This window comes from Teleopsis dalmanni, chromosome 2 (assembly GCF_002237135.1).
Source record: "Teleopsis dalmanni isolate 2A chromosome 2, ASM223713v2, whole genome shotgun sequence".
Taxonomy (NCBI): domain Eukaryota; kingdom Metazoa; phylum Arthropoda; class Insecta; order Diptera; family Diopsidae; genus Teleopsis; species Teleopsis dalmanni.
Genome location: NC_051847.1, coordinates 75,835,347 through 75,855,113, shown reverse-complemented (window position 1 = coordinate 75,855,113; position 19,767 = coordinate 75,835,347). Strand labels below are relative to the sequence as shown.

The 19,767-nt window shown below is 27.2% G+C and overlaps 1 protein-coding gene across 10 annotated transcripts in view; it reads right to left on the bottom strand.

Moving 5' to 3' along the window:
• The window catches only part of LOC119679657 (bromodomain adjacent to zinc finger domain protein 2B), a 108,626-nt gene that overhangs the window by 19,133 nt on the left and 69,726 nt on the right, over positions 1–19,767 (bottom strand). For all 10 annotated transcript variants that reach the window (XM_038092132.1, XM_038092140.1, XM_038092141.1 and 7 more), the window contains exons 3-5: positions 2,237–2,639; positions 1,912–2,151; positions 62–549 (exon numbers count right to left, since the gene is read on the bottom strand). In XM_038092132.1, the coding sequence (XP_037948060.1) occupies positions 62–549; positions 1,912–2,151; positions 2,237–2,378 (870 nt within the window). In that variant the 5' untranslated portion in view covers positions 2,379–2,639. The remainder of the gene's footprint in view (positions 1–61; positions 550–1,911; positions 2,152–2,236; positions 2,640–19,767) is intronic.

Below are 19,767 nucleotides of genomic sequence, written 5' to 3'. Positions count from 1 at the left end.
ATAAAATTAATTTTATTAAGTTTTATTTATGTAAAAATTATGTGCTATTATTTAAACTTACTTTATATGAATTGCTGGAACCACCACCACCACTAGTCATAGTTGCAGAAGGTGTTATTGTTGTTCCAGCACCAACTAAACCATGCATACCAGCTAGAGCAGCTGCTGGATTAGCTGCAGCGGCAGCTGCTGCTGCTGCCGCAGCGGCATTTAAGCTATTTGCTAAATTTTGTTGTTGCTGTTGTTGTTGTTGTTGCTGCTGCTGCTGTTGTTGTTGCTGTTGACGTTTTTCTTTACGAGATTTACTTGATTTACTACTGCTTGAGGAAGAACCACTGCCAGCACCTGAGCCACCTGCACCACCAGAACTCATACCCGAACCATTTGGTCCTGATCCACAACCACCCGTAGCACTGCCTGCATTACCACTTAGACCAAGTGCAGAGGGACCAAAAGCTGATAAATCCGGATGAGTGAATGGCGACAAGCCGGATGCTTGTAAGCGACTAAAATAATCCTGTGCTGCTAACTGTGCCATTGACCACCAACCTGTAAACAAGTAATCGTTTTGTATATTATTTATATATAATTATATACTGAAGTATGTAACAAATTTTTATATTTTATTATATTCAGACCCAATGCGACACTAAATATCAAAATATAACATAAATCAATATTATTCATTAAATTCTTTTTTTTTAGATATTTTTGAACGGGCTTATAGGCAAATGTTAAATAAAACACAACTGTTTTAATTAATATTTAAAATGCATAATATCACCGATATTTCGACTAGTAAATAAGTCATCTATATACTATAGTCGGATGACTAATAGACTATAATCGAAATATCGGTGACTATGAAATTTGCTTTTTAAACTAATTCAAAAAGTTGTTTATTATGGTATTTAGAATTGAAATTTTAGCCCGTTCAAAAAAGCATAAATAATTTATATAATAAACATAATATATAAAATATTATATAAAATATATAAAATATATAAAATATATAAAATTTTATACAAAATATTACATTAAATATTATTAAAAATATTAAATTATATACATGATTATATTATAAAAATGATTATATTATAGAAAATATTATATTAAATAAAATATTATATTAAATAAAATATTATATTAAATAAAATATTATATTAATTAAAATAAAACATAAAATGTTATATGAAATATTATATAAAATATTTATTATATTAAATATTTATTATATTAAATTTTATATAAAATTAAATGTTATATAAAATATTATATAAATATTTTATAGAATATTATATAAAATATTACATAAATATTTTGTAGAATATTATATAAAATGTTATATAAAGATTTTATATATTTATTATATAAAATAATTATTATATAAAATATTTATTATATAAAATATTTATTATATTAAATATTTATTATATAGAATATTTATTATATAAAATATTTATTATATAAAATATTTATTATATAAAATTTTACTATATAAAATATTATTATATAAAATATTATTATATAAAATATTTTTATATAGAATATTAAATTACAAATAATTTACTAAGTAATTAATATTGCAAAATGTTATAATGTTAAATTTTAAAAAATAATATTCATATATTTCTGAACGAGTTAATTGAGCAATGTTAAATAACACACAATTTTATAAATTAGTTATTAAAAAAATATATTTTATTTTTACTGATATATTCGACTAAGTCAGCTTTAGAGTACTATATACTAGTTGTGTTATTAAACATTGACCAATTTGGCTGCCCGCTCAAAAATGTACAACTAAAATTTTGTTATTGAAATAATAAATAAATATTATTATAACCTTGTTTGTATTATTTTAATTATTCTAATAATGTAATTATTTATTTAACAACGCTACACACTCACTTGCTGGATGCAGACCTGCTAAACTAGCTGCCTGTGAAGCTGCCACTGCCATTGTATTCTGATGGTGATGTCCTGCAGCTGCAGCTGCTGCAGCCGCCATTGAGTAGCGATCATTTGCAGCTGCTGCTGATGGACTCGGCAATAAACCCAGTCCCGCCGCTGCAGCTGCATTAAATTGTGAACTGAAAAGTGGATTTGTGGCAGCGGCTGCTGCTGTTGCAGGATCTCTTCCCCAATACGCTATTGTAAAGATTATTAAATAAAAATAAAAATAAAAAAATTATTTATGAATATAGTTTATATAAATAATAATTAATAAACTAACCAAATAAAGAGGCTGCATCTAATAACGCAGCGGGATCATGTGCACCGGCTCCACCGCCCCCACTGGCACTAGAGCCGGCTTTCCCACTGCCGCCACCTGATTTGCAATCCGCGTCACCAACATTCTTATCCATGTTTTTCATCAAATAACTGCCGTTATAGGGCTTTTTATTGTTGCGTTTAATTTTGAGTTTTTTTGCCTTGACGGCGTAATTCAATAATTAATAAAATAAAAAATGGCTTGCAATTTTTTATTGCAGGAATTGTTGATCTGATTTAGACCCTCAACATTACTGGTTGCTTTGAGTTGCTTTAGGTTGCGATATTTTTCTTAGTAGCTTTGAGCGTGTGTTTTACATTCAGATACTTTACACTTTTTTGTTTGGACGTCATTTTTGTTGTAGCTGAAAAAACAAATAAAAAAAAACATTAATTTATTAGAACAAATATGTTACAACAAGTTCGAAACAAACTCATACATGTGTGTGAATAATTTAAGAGCATAAATAAAGAGTTCAAATGGTTGAATGTATGAGTTGGAGAGTTGCGACACACATGAAAATTCATTGAAGAAACATTTTGTTCTGTAGTAGTTCAGTGTATTTTTTGTATTTGTATTTGCATTTGTATTTGCATTTGTATTTGTTTTTGTTTTTGTTAGATTTGTGTTTTTGCATCTAAATTTTATCTTTGCACTCTAAAACGAACATAGATAATTTCTAAGAGCACAGAATGCTGTGTTTGAGAACAGCACAGATAAAAACAAACAAGTTCAATAACATTACTTTAAATCTATTAAATGCGTTTTATTTATTCCTCATAACTCGCTTGGCAAAGATCTGATATTAACTGGCGCTAAAAATGTATCTCTGTTGCATGTACACTCAAGCAGTAATTGCAGACTTGGGAATATTAAGTACATGCAATCATCTCTAATTGCAAGTTTGTTAATAATAGATAACAAACTTATGTTTTTATTTTGATTTAATAGACCTCAATATCACCTCCCCTTGGAGTAACATATGGTTTTCTATTTCTAAAGTGTGTACCGATACACTATTCAGCTGTTAATTTGATTGATTATGATTTTTATAACCCCGAAGAAAATTAAAAATCTACTGAAATAATTTCTGACAATATTATTATCACAGACATGTAAATCAGATTACTTATTAGAAATCTTAGACAGATAATTTTCAATATATTATTTTTACAAAATGTAATCGAAAACAAATTTTTTCGAAAAAAAAAAAAGAAAAACTGTTTAATGAAAAAACATTAAAACATTGGCTTTGATAATAGATTATCATTAGATAAATAACTAAATATTTGTTTTTGTGTTTTCTTTGCTATTCGACTCCTTTAACTTTTAAATAGTTCCTTTTCGTCATTCAGATAGCCTCGGCAAGAAAAAATTAATATCAACATTAACATTTTTTTTTTTAGAAAACAATTGATAAGTAATAAGTTTTTTGAAGAAGAATTTGAATGTAGAAAGATATTTTAAGGAGAAGTATCCAAGTCGGTAGATCCTCTGAGGATGTCTCCTTCTTTAGCTATGAGAAGACCAAAATCCTTCGGGATCCCTTTTCTTCCACCGACTTGACTGAGCTGTCATTCTGTAATATTACGGACCTAGGCAAGTTTATAAAACTGTCAAGTTGGTTGTCGTTTATCTAATGGGAGAGTTGTTACTTTTTTCGGCATTGGTTGTGTACTAATTTGTCAATCTACGCAAATACCAATGCTATTCCTGCGGTATCACAAAATGCTATTATTTGAGCTTAAATGAAGATTTGAGACCGCTACTCCAGCCTACCTACTAACCTACATACCACAACAAAGACTCTAAACGAAAATTGGATATTAACCAGACAACGCCGTTGCTTTATCTATATAACTACCAAGACCCTATCTACTCAGTTACTGCAGTTCTCTCTGTTCATTGGTTTATCGTAATCCATGCAGGGAAACTGCAGATTCTGACTTTTATTCTAACTCACTACAGAAGTTGTGGAAATTTACAAGAAAAATAAACATGATAATATAAAAAGGTTTACACCTTTTTAAAGTTTGTCAGAGACTCTTTAACGGTGAGGACAAAAGATCTGTTATATTATCTAAATTGAGCCAAAATGAATTTAGTTTTTTGTGTTTTAATATCTTAAAGTTACTGGAGAGGAATGTTATAGTAAAACGGTGAAAAATCTCTAGTAGTAGTTAACGAAACGATATCAACTGCAGCAATCGATTAACCAACTAACCTTCACAGTAAAACAGAGCAGAGATAGTTGACATATTACTTGACAGATTATGTGAACTTTTGTTACTACTTCAATAAGATGAGTATGAGTTAATGGAATGTCAAATCTGCGTAGACAAAGAGTAGACTTCAAGTTAATTAATTCGACTGTTCGGCTTTTATCTGGATCAAAAAAAATTAGTGGGTCAACACAGTACAATATGAGTATGTAGGTATGTCTATTCTAATATAATAATTTGATGATTGGAATATATGTATATTTAATGGTCTTTGATTATTCAATATTCTTTGAAATTAAACTTTGTACAAATAATTTTCAATAATCTTCATTTCTGTTGTAGAATAAATAAATTTTTTACTTTTTTTACAATTTTTATTTTATATTAAGACTGTAAACTATTTTATTTGTATATATTTTTATATATTTTACATTACTTTTTTTATCATTTTATTTGTTATTTTTATCGTTTTTATAATGTTTTATTATTTATAATTGTTCACTATTTTTTATATGTTCTTATCACTTTTTATATTATTTTATATTATTATATTTTATTATATATTATTATATTTTATTATATATTATTATTTATTATTATATATTATTATTATTTATTATTATATATTATTATTATTTATTATTATATATTATTATTATTTATTATTGTATATTATTATTTATTATTGTATATTATTATATTTTATTATATATAATTATATTTTATCATATAAAATCGTATTTTATTATATATAAATATATTTTATCATATATAATTATATTTTATTATATATTATTATATTTTATTTCATCCTATTTACTTTTCATAATTCTTATGATTTATTTTTATTATATCTGCACTGTAAGAAGACAATATGTAAAAAAGGGAAGACCAATTTTCTTGTTTCATTATTTTTTCTTCTTAACTTCATTGAATTTAAAATTTGCTTTTCACTCTCACTATTACCTATATGTCTCGTTACTCGTTGCTCAGACTAATACGAACGCGGTTATAATGTTAAATTTAATTTTATTATTTTATTAATTTGAATTCTTTCATTCAAATTAATGTAAGAACGAGTTGTTCTTTCATGAGGCGGTTTATTTTTTGTAACTCTGAACTGTCAGCTGTCACGTTTTCTGTTTATTTGTTGGCAACTCTTCAAGGCACAAATAGTATAAAATTTAAATCTTACGTTTATTGTATGAATATTATTATTCTCATAATTATTATTTTACTTTATTAATAATTATTATTAATATTTTTTGTTATTATAATTTTTTATTATTATTATTTGTTATTACTTCTACATTTTATTAGTATTATCTTTACCTATTATTATTTTTAATTCTTATTATTATTTATTGTTACAATTATTTTTTATTATAACTATTTATTACTATTTTTATTGTAATTCTTTATATTTATTTGCTTTTATTCTTATTATTTTTTTTTTCATTAATATTTTTTATTATTATTAATTTTTATTTTCATTATTTTTTATTATTATAATTTTTAATTAATATATTAAATATTAATTATTAATATTTTTAATTATTATTATTCTTTATTATTATTAATTTTTATTCTCATTATTTTTAATTATTATTATTTATAATTATTACTACTTTTTATTATTATTATTTTTTACTATTATTATTTTTAACTATCATTATTTTTTACTTTTATTATTTTTTACTATTATTATTTTTTATCATTATTAATTATTTTCTTATTATTATTTTTTATATCTATTATTTTATATTCTTTTGTTATTATTTTTATTTTTTTTATTATTATTTCCATTAATGGAAATATGTTTATTAATAATAAATACTAAACTAGTTTTAATTTATTATTAATTCAATAGCTACACTGACAATTTTATTTCTAAACATTGCATATTTGTGTATTCGCCAAATTGAATAGAAACCAATTATTAAGCAACAAATTTATAAAACGCAGAAAAAAGCCATAATATTTTATTTGTTTATTTATTACTTAATAACACTTAATGTTTATAAACAAAACGGAATAAAACGAAACCTGATAAAAACACACTACACCAACAATCTTTCGTTTTGTTTACTTTTTCTTATTCTTAGGTTTACTCATCTTTCTCTTATAATTTTAATTGGAACGTAACAGGAATGCAATGCAAACTCTCATTGGAAGTGGAACGTAGAATTCAATGACATTGTTTAAATAATGAAACTAAACAAAATAAGAGAGCAAAGAAAACAGCAGCACAAAATGAAACGTCAAAATTTCTACTTCCTCATTTTCTCACCAACTTCCTTTTCACTCAAATTTTTGTTTTATGTATGTAAAGAATTAAATATATTTAAGAGGGTAAGTTTTTGTTTTTATTGTTAATAAATTTAGAACATTTATTTATTATAAGAAAATTACTTTTTTATATTTAGTTTTAATGCACAATAATTTTGGTTTGTTAATTTGATGCTTAAGATATATGATCTTTAACACACGCTTGCTTTTTTTTTTATTTACGTGAGTACACAGTATAGTTTACGCACATATTAAAAATGTCGGTTTTGTCTCTCATTTATTCACACAGACGCATCAATGCTTCAATGGAGATACTATGTTTTTTTTTATTCATTCATAATTTTCTTTTTACTTTTTTATTTTGTTTCTTCATTTCACAATTGATTTACAATAATTATTTTTTTAAAACTTTTCTTTTTTCCTTTATTCAGAACTTTATATAAGATTTTAATTATTTCATTTCCCCTTTATATATAATAATTTTAAATTTTGTATCTGGAAGGTGAAATCTTTTATTTGTTTTCAATTAATTTTCTCACATAATTTAAAATCACAATTTATTATTCTTTTGACATATCCGAAATATATTAACACACGAACACAACCGGCGGCGTTTATAACCAATACTTAAATGGGCAAACAAATGGTCAGATAAAAAAGATAAGCGTAGGCTGTCGGCTGTTTGCTATTTTGTGCTCTCTTTGGCGTTATGCTGCTGTTCTGCTGTTTGTGTTGTGTTGTTGTTTTGTTGTTCATCATACTCAAATTGCTGCTGTAAATGCTGTTGTCGGTTTGACTCGAACACTGTTCAATATTTCCACAGTCGTCGTCAGTAAACACACAACAAACACTACGCAAGGCTGGCTTAACGTAAAAATGCACAAAAACGTTTTGTAAATGACTGAGGACTGAGGACTGAGACTGAGATGATTTTAAGTAATGCTAATGGTAATGGACAATAACTGCGCTTTTGTTAACAATAACTACCCAGCGGCACCATTATGCCAGCGCTGAAAAAGTAAGCGAGGAGGTAATAGCTCTTCGTTTTTATTTTTCTTTGTTTTCGACATTTGTGTTCGACATAGGCAATTTCGGGGTTGAAATTATAAAAGAATGAAGAAGAAAAGCAAAGGAGTATTAAGAATTTCTTGTTTTGCCTACATTGTATACATTTAGTCTGCTTTTGATTTTAGTGAAGTGCGTGCAGTGAACAATTTTTAATTTTTAAAATCAAAATAAAATCTAAAAATATAAATAAAATATGATTTGTGAATTTATCATAAACTCACTGTAAGTATATGCAAAATTAAGTAAATATATTTAAAATGATAATTGAAATTTTTGTTTTGTATTATGTAGATGCTACTGCGTCAAGAACGAGTCATTCTAAAGCAAGGGGTAAAATGTAGTCAGCTGTTTCAATTGGAAAATTTTATAATTCAAACTGAGGAGGATTTAATTCAATTTAATGAAGAAATCACTGCCGTTGAAGTAGTTGTAAGTTAAATTATATATGTTTCTTACTTTCAATTTCAACTTATTAATATATTCACATGTAACAATTTTATTAATTCATACATTTCTTTTCATCTATTACGTTATTTATAGACTGCATCAATGAGACGCGTTATTAAAAAACAACCAATTACGCGAAAGATTTCGTGGAATTTTGGAGAATGGTACCCAAGGCAAGAAGTCCTTAAGAGCGTTAGAGAATGTGACAGCAGCACTTTTTGGTATGGTATATTGTACATAATTAACTTTAGCGTATACAATAACATACTTTTGTATTTACAGATGCTTTAAGTACAGATGGTAAGCCGAAACAAGTGATCGAATCGAGTCTGGAAATCTCTTCAAGGTTTTAGTAACAATTTCACAGAAAAATATTCATATATATAAGTATGTTATATTTTTTTATGTAAATATTAATATTTTAATTTAATAAAACATAAATATAAAATATAATTTATCCAAAAAAATTTATAGTATTTTTTTTAAAAATCAATAACATAGGTAAAATTTAAAAGGTTAGCGAACATGTCAGCGCTGATATGTTGCATTACAAATTCGAAAAGGTAAACTAACATGTCAGCGCTGATATGTTGCTTTACAATTTCGAAAAAGTAAGCGAACATGTCAGCGCTGATATGTTGCATTACAAATTCGAAAAGGTAAGCGAGCATGTCAGCGCTGAAATGTTGCATTACAAATTTGAAAAGGTAATCGAACGATTCAGCGCTTGCCCGCAATGACATGCACGTGTTAAAGTAATTAGGAGTTTCATTTGAATAATCAGCGCTAGGCATTACCATTCAGCGCTGAGGGAATCGATTCCCCGCTGGGTAGTAGTAACTGTGGTAATACAAACACAACCAACGCACAAGAAATGTATACGAAAAATGTGCTATTACAGTGCTTTGTATTGGACCGAAATGAATTGAAAATTATGGAATTGGAATAGAGGCGCTTTTTGTATGCTAAGTGTATGTACTCTACATGTTTGTTAAGAAGTCAATGTTCGCTGTTACTGTCACCGTCGTCGTCGCTGTTATGTTTTAGGTGGCGTAGTTTCCTAAGTTGTGTGTACTCTGCTGTTCCGTTTCGTTGGTTAACACATTAATTTTATTTTTATTTCTATTCTGATTGTCTCATTTCTTTCCCTTTTAATGTGAACAACAAAAAAAACAACAAAAATTAATATTAACAGCAATGAAGTTTGTTTCTGTGAAATTGTAAATTTTTTTTTATAATCGATTACTAATACACGTCGTATTTATTATATGATTCGAACACAACACATCTAATTATAATTCAATAATTTTATCTACTCAATATACATAAATAAAATTAAGTTGATTTTTTTTTTATTTTTTCGCTTCATTGATACAAGCAATTAATCACATTTAAAGCAATCATTTTAGTTTCTCAACTCTAATGGAAACGCACACACAAAAAAAATATGTGACAAATACACTACAAACAAATGTTATTGAGACAAAAATAAAAATAAATTAATAATTAATTAAAATTAAAAGTCAATTAAAAAAAAAATTAATAACAATTATTATTTAATAAAAGTTAATAATTAATGAAGATTAATGAAAATTAATAAAAATTAATAATTAATGCAAATTAATAATTAATGAAAATTAATAAAAATTTATATAAAAAAAGAATTTTTTATAATTGTGTCAATACAGAAATGAACACAGACTTTTTCTGCTGAAAAAATTGTTGCATTTGCATATAATTGTTTAATTTGTTTTTTTTTTTAAAGAATAACTGTTAATTTTTTATGTTTGAACTTCATTGTCCTTCTTTTTTTTGTTAAAGTAAATCAGAAAACATAAATCAATCAGGAGTTGTCAGTTTTACAGCACTGGAGCACATGCCTGAGATTTCTGTTGAACTCCTAATATAATTTACTAATAACACACGCATCCTGATGTATACTATCACTAAAAAATTACGACTCTGATCTGGTATCGCAATGGATGTTAATGATCTATTTCAAATGTAGTACCTCCAACTTGGTACATAGATTAATATCTGTTCTAACGGGACACTAGTCTACCGGCGTAAACACTTGAACACCTACTGTGTCTTTGTCGAGGCTTGTCCAGAAGTGGACTTAAGGTATTTGATCCCACATTCTTTAGCACACTCGGCAATATGTTCAATATAAGTAATGGCCAGATACTTACATTTAGCAATGTGTCCGACTATTTCTAATACACCCACCTTTTACCGATTCAATTTCCTTCAATTGAATGAGGAATGTAAAATTAAAATGATTTTCTTAGCTAATTGAGGAGTATTTGTTCCACTTTCCACCTGTTAGTTTCTACACCTTCTGCAATGAGTATTATGAGAAATGCGCACTTTTTCTACATGGGTTTCCTATACACTAGTACCAGAAAGAAATGCGGGAAGTCTTGTAATATTTCCGCGATCCCTATAATGAATTTTCAAGATCTATCTTTCCAATAGTAGTGATATTATATCATTAATTAAAGTATTTATAATGTGTTCTTAATATATTCTTAATAAAAAAAAATATTTGTTCTGAAGCCTAGTTAAAATAGGTTAGAGTTCTCTCATACTCATATCTCTCATACCTTAGATGGTTTTACAGGTACCTTTCTTTGAGGCAACTATGAAGATCTCCTTAAATTAATAATGATCAAGAAAAATAACTATAAAAAAATATTTATTCTACTATATATATGTTTTCTATATCAATCTTTGGGGAAGAATGTAGACCTATGTGCTTACAATGAGTGGTTTTATTGAATTTTGTAAAAAAAATATTGAAAACAACTAATACAACTGTTAAATTGCTGTATACATTTTCTGTCGACCTACATAACTTTAAGTTTAATATGATGTACTGTACTTTAACATTAATATTAACATTATATTAAATAACAATATTAAATTGCCTTGAATTGTTAAATCTTATTAATCAAACATATTGCTGTAATGACACCTAAATATATATGAGAAATTAACTCAATTTAGATTAGATGTTTTTATAATCTGTATCTAAAGACAGTATATGTTTTATTATACATTTTTAAAATTAAAAAATATAATTCGTAATCAATTAGTAAATGACAAACATGTCTCAATACATTTGACAGATAGTGTAAGTTGATTTATGAATTATTTATACCGGATTTTAATTCTTAACAATACAACAACGTCGAATGTTGCTTTAATCAATTTGTGACTTGTTAAATTATTAAATATTTGTGCCTTCATCGCTTACTTATCTTTTTGCTCATACAATATCTGTTGAATTTTAAACACAAGTTCTTTATTAAAAATGTATAGAAGCAAATATAGAAATCGATTAAACGAACTCAGATGAATATTCACATATTAAATATAAATTTTGCACTAGTAAACATGACGTATTTATTATTCACATGAAATGTGTGTCGAGGATATAAAATAATTAAGATTTTCTAAGTATCTATATTTATAAAATTTATTCTAAGATATGTATACATTGTATATAATATTTATATACATATATATATATGTACTTATATATATCTATCAGTGCTAATGACGCTTAGCAAAATTTGTGCAAGGACGTTTCAGATAAGTATAAATGTATAATTTGATTCAATTTAAATTTTATTAGGATTATAACACTTCATATTTTATTATTTAAGTTACTTGAATTTCAAAATAATGTGTCGGAAACTATTTTTATTGCTTTTTATAGAAACAAAAAAAAAACAGAAAATAATAAAAACAGAAAAAACCGAAAAAATGAAAAGATAATTTAAAAAAATTATTTACTAAAGTAATTTAGTCATAGATTGAAAACAATACGGCGCATATGAATGGATTGAGTGAATAAATTAAATTTGTAATCATTACGAAGTAAGTACCCACATATGTAGAACGAAAAAGTTTATAAAATAATATAAACTTCACTATAATACAAAGGTTTTTTTTATAATAATGAAAAATAATAAAAATTACTTTAAAGTGTTGGCTAACTGCATTAAAATTGACTACAACAAAATTCAAAGTGCTAGCTAACAGCACCAAAAAAAGCAAAAAACGATTAGAAAAATATACGACTAGAAAAATATACGACGGGAGCAATGACAATGGTAATGCAAAATAAAAAGCCAAGTCTTTTTATACATAAACATTTCTAAAAAAAATTTATTGTTAATAATTAATAGAGCGAAAAAGTTTATAAAATAATATAAACTTCACTATAATACAAAGGTTTATTTATAATAATGAAAAATAATAAAATTTACTTTAAAGTGTTGGCTAACTGCATTAAAATTGGCTACAACAAAATTCAAAGTGCTAGCTAACAGCACCAAAAAAAGCAAAAAACGATTAGAAAAATATACGACTAGAAAAATATACGACGGGAGCAATGACAATGATAATGCAAAATAAAAAGCCAAGTCTTTTTATACATAAACATTTCTAAAAAAAATTTATTGTTAATAATTAATAGAGCGAAAAAGTTTATAAAATAATATAAACTTCACTATAATACAAAGGTTTATTTATAATAATGAAAAATAATAAAATTTACTTTAAAGTGTTGGCTAACTGCATTAAAATTGGCTACAACAAAATTCAAAGTGCTAGCTAACAGCACCAAAAAAAGCAAAAAAAACGATTAGAAAAATATATGACTAGAAAAATATACGAGTAGAAAAATATTCGACGGGAGCAATGACAATGGTAATGCAAAATAAAAAGCCAAGTCTTTTTATACATAAACATTTCTAAAGAAAATTTATTGTTAATAATTTCAATGATAAAAAAAAAATAATTATCATTTTAAACAAATGATTTTTTTCTGGTCACTTTTTACTATAAGAATCACTTATGTGCCACCTTTCTGATTTGAAATATATTTAGTTTTATCATTAAGCTATACAATACAAGTCCACAAAACAATTGTAAATATTTTTATAGAGAATACCTGTTTGAGTTTGAGGAAATTAACTACACTACGATTAATGATTAATGAAAATATAGTTATTTAGACTGGCATTCGGGATGTATAATATTAAGGCGATTGAACAAGAATAATTAAACAGTAAAAGCAATAGCAATAGCCAAAGAAGTAGACTGTATTAAAAAATAAGCAAACAAGTTCAAAAAATTATTAAACAATAGATCGAAAAGAAATGCGGTGTATTTAACCGCCTTTATGAGATCATGGTTGCTTTCGGGAATATCTGTGAAAAATAAATCCGTACTATCTATTTTTACTAGATTGACAAAGTACGGACCATTTTCTTCTTGAAAGCTTAAGATTTACAACTACAAGAAACATAAGTGAACGAAGTGCGTAAGTGAATATGAACCTATGTGAACCTTTATGATTAGAATCACATATATAGTAAGGTCCGCAACGAACTTGAATACCATATGTGATATAGTAATCAAGAGTATAGTATGCAATGATTGCGAATTAGTGAGCAATCGTTGATAAGTTTAAAAACACTTAAATTATCAAACATCGAAAAATAATAAATGTAAATAATTCTCTAGCTAAGGTCCAAAAGAAATACCATATCTAATGATGCTGTGGAGAAACAATTTGACACTGACAGGGTGATGAATATAGTTGCTAAATGAGTTCGATACGAGTGTCTTTCGTTTCTTAAAGATTTTTATTGATACGAAAAACAAAACAATAACTAACTTACTTCATAGATCATTTGTAACAGAAAGAATTAAAATTTGCTAATAACCCAAAGAATATATTATACATATTATACAAAAGCAGAAAATTTATAATTATAAAATGACTCTTTATGTAAGCTGCCTCTTGGTCCTGACTAAAAAGAACGTAAAATTGGCGTAACTATTCGTTTGATGACTATCTTATAACATGATTCTTAGTATAAACTGTTTCCAAGAAAAAAAGAGAGCCAAACAAAACCTTAAAAAGCTTTAATTATTGCAAGAATAATCGAGAATTTTGAAGAAAATAATTAATTTTGAACTAATATAGTTTCAGAGTAAATTTGAGTATAAAAAGTCATTTGAGTCATCAGATTAAAGATTATTTAAATGGTTTAAATAAGTAGAGGACTTAAACTTTAAATTTAAATGTTTTTGAGTAAATATGCCTTGAGAAAATAATTCTATTGACTCATTCAATATTCTTTATCTATAACATCCTATAATTTGAGTACAAAGATATATCAATCATCAGATTAAAGGATTTAAAATGGTCTAAAATTAGTAGAGGAGTTAAAGGAGTTAAAATTTTAATATATTTTCAACGAACTTTTTTTTTTGAAAGACTCTACCCTAATGCCACATATCTTGTTAAATATTAAAAATGAACCGCTAAATATTTTTGACATCTGTTTTAGTAATTAGTCAAATATATATGAAAATCAATTTTATAATCTAAACTAGGACTAGAATTAATTTGAGAATAATTCAAATATGATTGAATATATTTTCTCTTCGATTGAAATGAGTTACATTTTTTATTAATTTTTTTATTGAATATTCTTGTTCATTCTATGAAATGAAATAATAAAATTTTCCAAATAAAATTTCCCAAATAAAAATTAATGAAAACATTTTTGAAAAAAAATTAAAAATGTTTTATGTTACAATTTCCATTAATCCCATTATTTTTGCCCATTGACTAGTGTGTATCTCACTCTACAGTATATACGGTATCTACAGTATTGCTAGCCCTGTTACGAGTAAACGTTCAAATCGTAAAGAAAACATAAAAAGCATCGTCAACATCGTTATTGTCGTCAATATTTTTTTTAGTATTGTTTTGTAGTATTCTCCTCTCTTAAAAAAATGTTAAATTAAAATTGCATCCAAACAAACACGAGTGTATGGGTTCAAAATTATAGATACACATATCCGTAACATTTCTACTATAGAATAGGAACGGAATAAACTGAAATGAAATCGAGCGAAGTATAGTGTAGTGTACTGTAGTGAAGTGGAGGAGAGCTGTAAAGGTAGTGCGAATTTCTTAAGAAGGAGCAAAACCAAGGGCTGGCTGACTCTACTGTATGTGGAAGATGCTTCACAACAATGTTGACGATAATAATGACGATGCAAAAATAAATGACGATGACGATGACGACGAGGATGAGGATGAGGATGAGGATGAGGATGGAAATTGTGATAGAGATGGAGTTGAAGTCGGTGCTAGCGCGATTCTTTTGCCGTTTTATGCTGATGAAAACGAATTCAGCACACATTAAATAGTGAACACGAACCCTACCATCCTATCTATCCTCTTCGTTAAAATTTTACTCTTATTTCGTTGTTTAATATATAATTTTATTTCTTATTTTACATTTTTCTTAAACATCTTTTTTTTTATTAACTTAACCAGCATTGCTTGCAGTTGTACATTGTGCATTCACTGCTCATCAAGCCACACGGCAACATCGCGAATTTGTATCTGCCGCAAAAGTTTTAAACAGTTGCAACGTTTTTACTTGTGGATATAGTGCATAGATACATTTAAATTGATGGCAAGGCAACGGAGACAACGGTACAAATAGCAACTAAAGATTTTCACATAGTGTACGACATACTAACACTAATGAGAAACAGTGGAAATATGCGGGGTGATGTATCTAAAAAGTTTTCTCACTCTATTGCGGCAAAATTGTTAAACACTGCTATGTCAGTCGTCTCTGGATATGTTTTTGTTTTATTTGTGTTCTTTTTTTTTTAATAGAAAAGTAAAAACGGCATAGCCAATTTTTCTTCTTAAGTTAAGTTTTTGCTTCGAGTTCAAATGTATCTCTCCTGGAATTGCTTATGCAACTCACGCATTAACTTAATGTAGCTGTCTATTTTATTAATACTAAACTATCCTTTGCTATAACTTTTATAGTAATACTAGTGCATTGTGGCATATCTAAACACAATCATTTACTTAGAAATGTATAAACTCTGTACTGTATTAAATCTATTTTCATATGTGCGTTCGTTAGTTAATCTAGAAATTGTGCTACTGTCATCATAAATTATCAAATGCTTTATTTATTATTGCCACGAATTAAAAAATAAATCTGTTTATTTATTTTTTTTCTTTTGTTTGCTCACTAACCAGCAGCCACGCTTGTTCCCCCTCGTCTTAGTTAACACTGTATATTATTAACATTGATATTATTACAATTACTAATATGTTCTGTGCTTTCAGACATAGAAGTATACATTTATAAGACTACGTGTATATATATTTTATCTATATAACTGTGTAAATTGTGTAAAGTATCTGCTAAATAAATTTTAATATAGAAAAAGTTAAAAATGTATTTAGTTCTACTAACGAGTCCAAGTCACGACACAATTGTTTATTTCAAATATTTGTTATTCTTGTTGTTATTCTTGTTGTTGTTATTCTTATTATTGTTATTCTTATTGTTGTTGTTATTATTATTCAAAATCTTACTCGATTCTTTACTCATTCGACCATTTATTCAATCAGTCATGCGTTCTCAACTTGACTCAAACAAAGCCTTAAGCGTATCTCACTTGAACTCACCTAAAAGTTAATTAACAGACATACATACAGTATTTTATCTTTAACGCTTGAAACACTTTTTATAATCTTGAAGAGACATCTTTTTGTTGTTAAGAAACAAACGGATTAAAAGAGGAAATGTTTTCTTATTTTTAAGATACCATATATGTTCAAATTTGAATTTTTGTTTTATTTCTTAAGCACAAATAAGACAAATATATCATATTATACCAATTACTATATAATAAAACATAAAAGATATATTTAAATATATGTTTTATAATTTAGGCATGGAAGAAAATGATCTGACGCGGTAACAGACATCCACATATTCGGTGGAAAAACCACATGACTAACGATATGTAGGCAATCGGTACTACCAACAGGCCACAACAAGCCACTGATCAAGCTGACTGGAGGAAGCTACTGAACGCGGCCAAGAACGAATGACCAACTAGGAATAGGAATATGAACGGGGTACTAGCGGAGCACTGCGACCAGATTGATCTTTAATGCTGCAACAGACCCTAACCAAACAGAAAACATTCCGCCTTCCGAATGAAGGCCAGCATGTTGACCGTTGAGGACCTCTTAATGTCAGAAGGGAAGAGCTGCTCTCCTCCTAGTTACCTCCTCCTGGCCCAAATCAAGGCTGGGCAGTCACAGAGAATGTGACTGGAAGTTTCGTCTGCTTCTAAGCAGAGTCGACACTCCATCTCTTCGGACAGACCCATTTTATTAAGGTGATAACGCAGTCCATGGTGATCCGTTAAATATGCCACCAGCAATCTCAACTCTGTTCTACTGAAGAGGGATACCTTACCATAACTGTAGGGATGAACCAGCTTTTTAGCCCCGACTGTCACGCCAATTAGATACCTTGTTGTATCTAAAATTCTTATTTTGACAAAAATTATTTTTTGTACAAAAACCCTATAATTTCCGAAGTTCAAACTTGATGGACTGGATTTTTGTTGGTAGTTGTTGATGGTTTTACCATGGATACTGAGTCTCTTTTAGCTTGATGGAAATGTGAAGATGGAAGCAATTTTGCTGTAATATTGTATTATCAGCGAAAAGTTTTTTAAGTTCCGTAGAAACTGCAATATTAGCAATTTTAATGTGATATTGATTTGTCAGTAATCAGTTTATTGGGTTCCATAGGACACTAAAACGCAAACAACTTTGAAAACGACTATGTGAGCTGAAATTATGTTCGAAAAAGAACTATATGCATCTGTGACAGAAATACACATCGGACTGGAAGACGATCAGGATTAGTTGTTGTCGCTTTAACACAAACTAGGCTCAATAGAGTAAACGAGCTATTGTGCTTAACAATATATTCAATTTTCAAATATCATCTTTTGTGAAAAATTTTTTTTTCCTAATATAGCAACTCGAAAAGGTCATGGTCACATCAAATGTCAATTAAAAATTTGACATTTAGAACATAGGTAAGTGAAAATTCGATTAAAATTTCGTTATGGTGACGAAGGTTTCTAAAATTTAAAGCGTTAATTAAAGTAGGTTTCCTCACTATTAAATTTTGGAATTCCGTCTTTTCAGAGCAAATATGTATTTGTTTGTATAAATATAATCATATATTACCTTTTAAACTTATACAAATCAAAAAAATATTAATATTGTATTAATATTGTATGTTGATATGATTCTCAACATAACTTCACTTTTTCGTCATGACCAGACCAGATAGATCCTGAAACTAACGTGATCATTCATATGATTCTTTGCATAACTTGGCTCTCAACAAATCAAATAAAGTTTGTTTAGCAGGGGAATCTTATGAAAATTTAGACATTTGAATAACCAAACGAAGTCATACACCACTGTCTGCGATTGTTTGGGGATGCAGTGGTGTTTTTGGAACGTGACGGTAAAATTAATGTGAATATTTACTTCGAAAAAGTTTTAGAAGTTTCACTGAAACCTCGGGCAACCAGACATTTTTATGAAAAAGAGTGGACGTTTTAACATTCTTACACAAAGCAAACGACAAACAACACTGACTGAGACTCAACGTTCCATACTTTAATTCGATTATACAATGGCATCCAGAGGTAGCAGATACAAACTAACTCAACTCTTTCAATATGTAACATTTTTCTGTCTAACATTAAAACTAAAAAAACATACGAATATTGATTTGCTTAAGAAAATATTCATTCTTTTGCATAAAAGAATGAAGATTTCGTAGGATTACATTTATGCAGTGAGTGTCTCATTTGTCGATCAACTGATCGACTAAGAGCCATAATTGATGATGAGGGTGGCCATATGTTTCCATATATAATGTACTTGAAAAATTCAGTTGTTTTAATGTTGCAGTCGATATAATGTAAATAAGAAGCATTTTGAGAAGTTGCGGTTCAATTGACCCACACATTGGTGCTTTTGAAATAATGATTTAATATTTTATTATACAAATATAAAATATGTATATACAGTCAAACTTCCATAACTCGAAGTACCCTTTTGCAAAGAAAAGGTTCTAATATATACTTAAAAATAAAGAAGGTTTTTGTAATTTTATGTAATTTGCTCTCTAAACCCTATTGCACTCTATTTAGTTCGAGTTGTGGAAGTTTGACTGTATTTCTATATTTTCATTTTTTTATTTCTTGATATATTTTATATAATCAATAAGTATTGTACAAACATTGTACCTGTTTGATTTGATTACATTTTTTTTTCAATTTTATTTATTTTATTAATGTTTGCCAATTAAAATAAAACAATATTGTTGATTTCAGAGAGTAGCATAGCTCGTTATTATTATAGACTTTTATTTATTTTATAAAATAGTTAAAGACGCAGCAATGGCAAAGTTTTTATTTAATTTTTTTCACACTCTACTTCATCGTTAATTTGTGTTAATTTTATATTTGTTTTTCTTTATAATTTTAATTTGCTTTTATTTTGTATCTCAT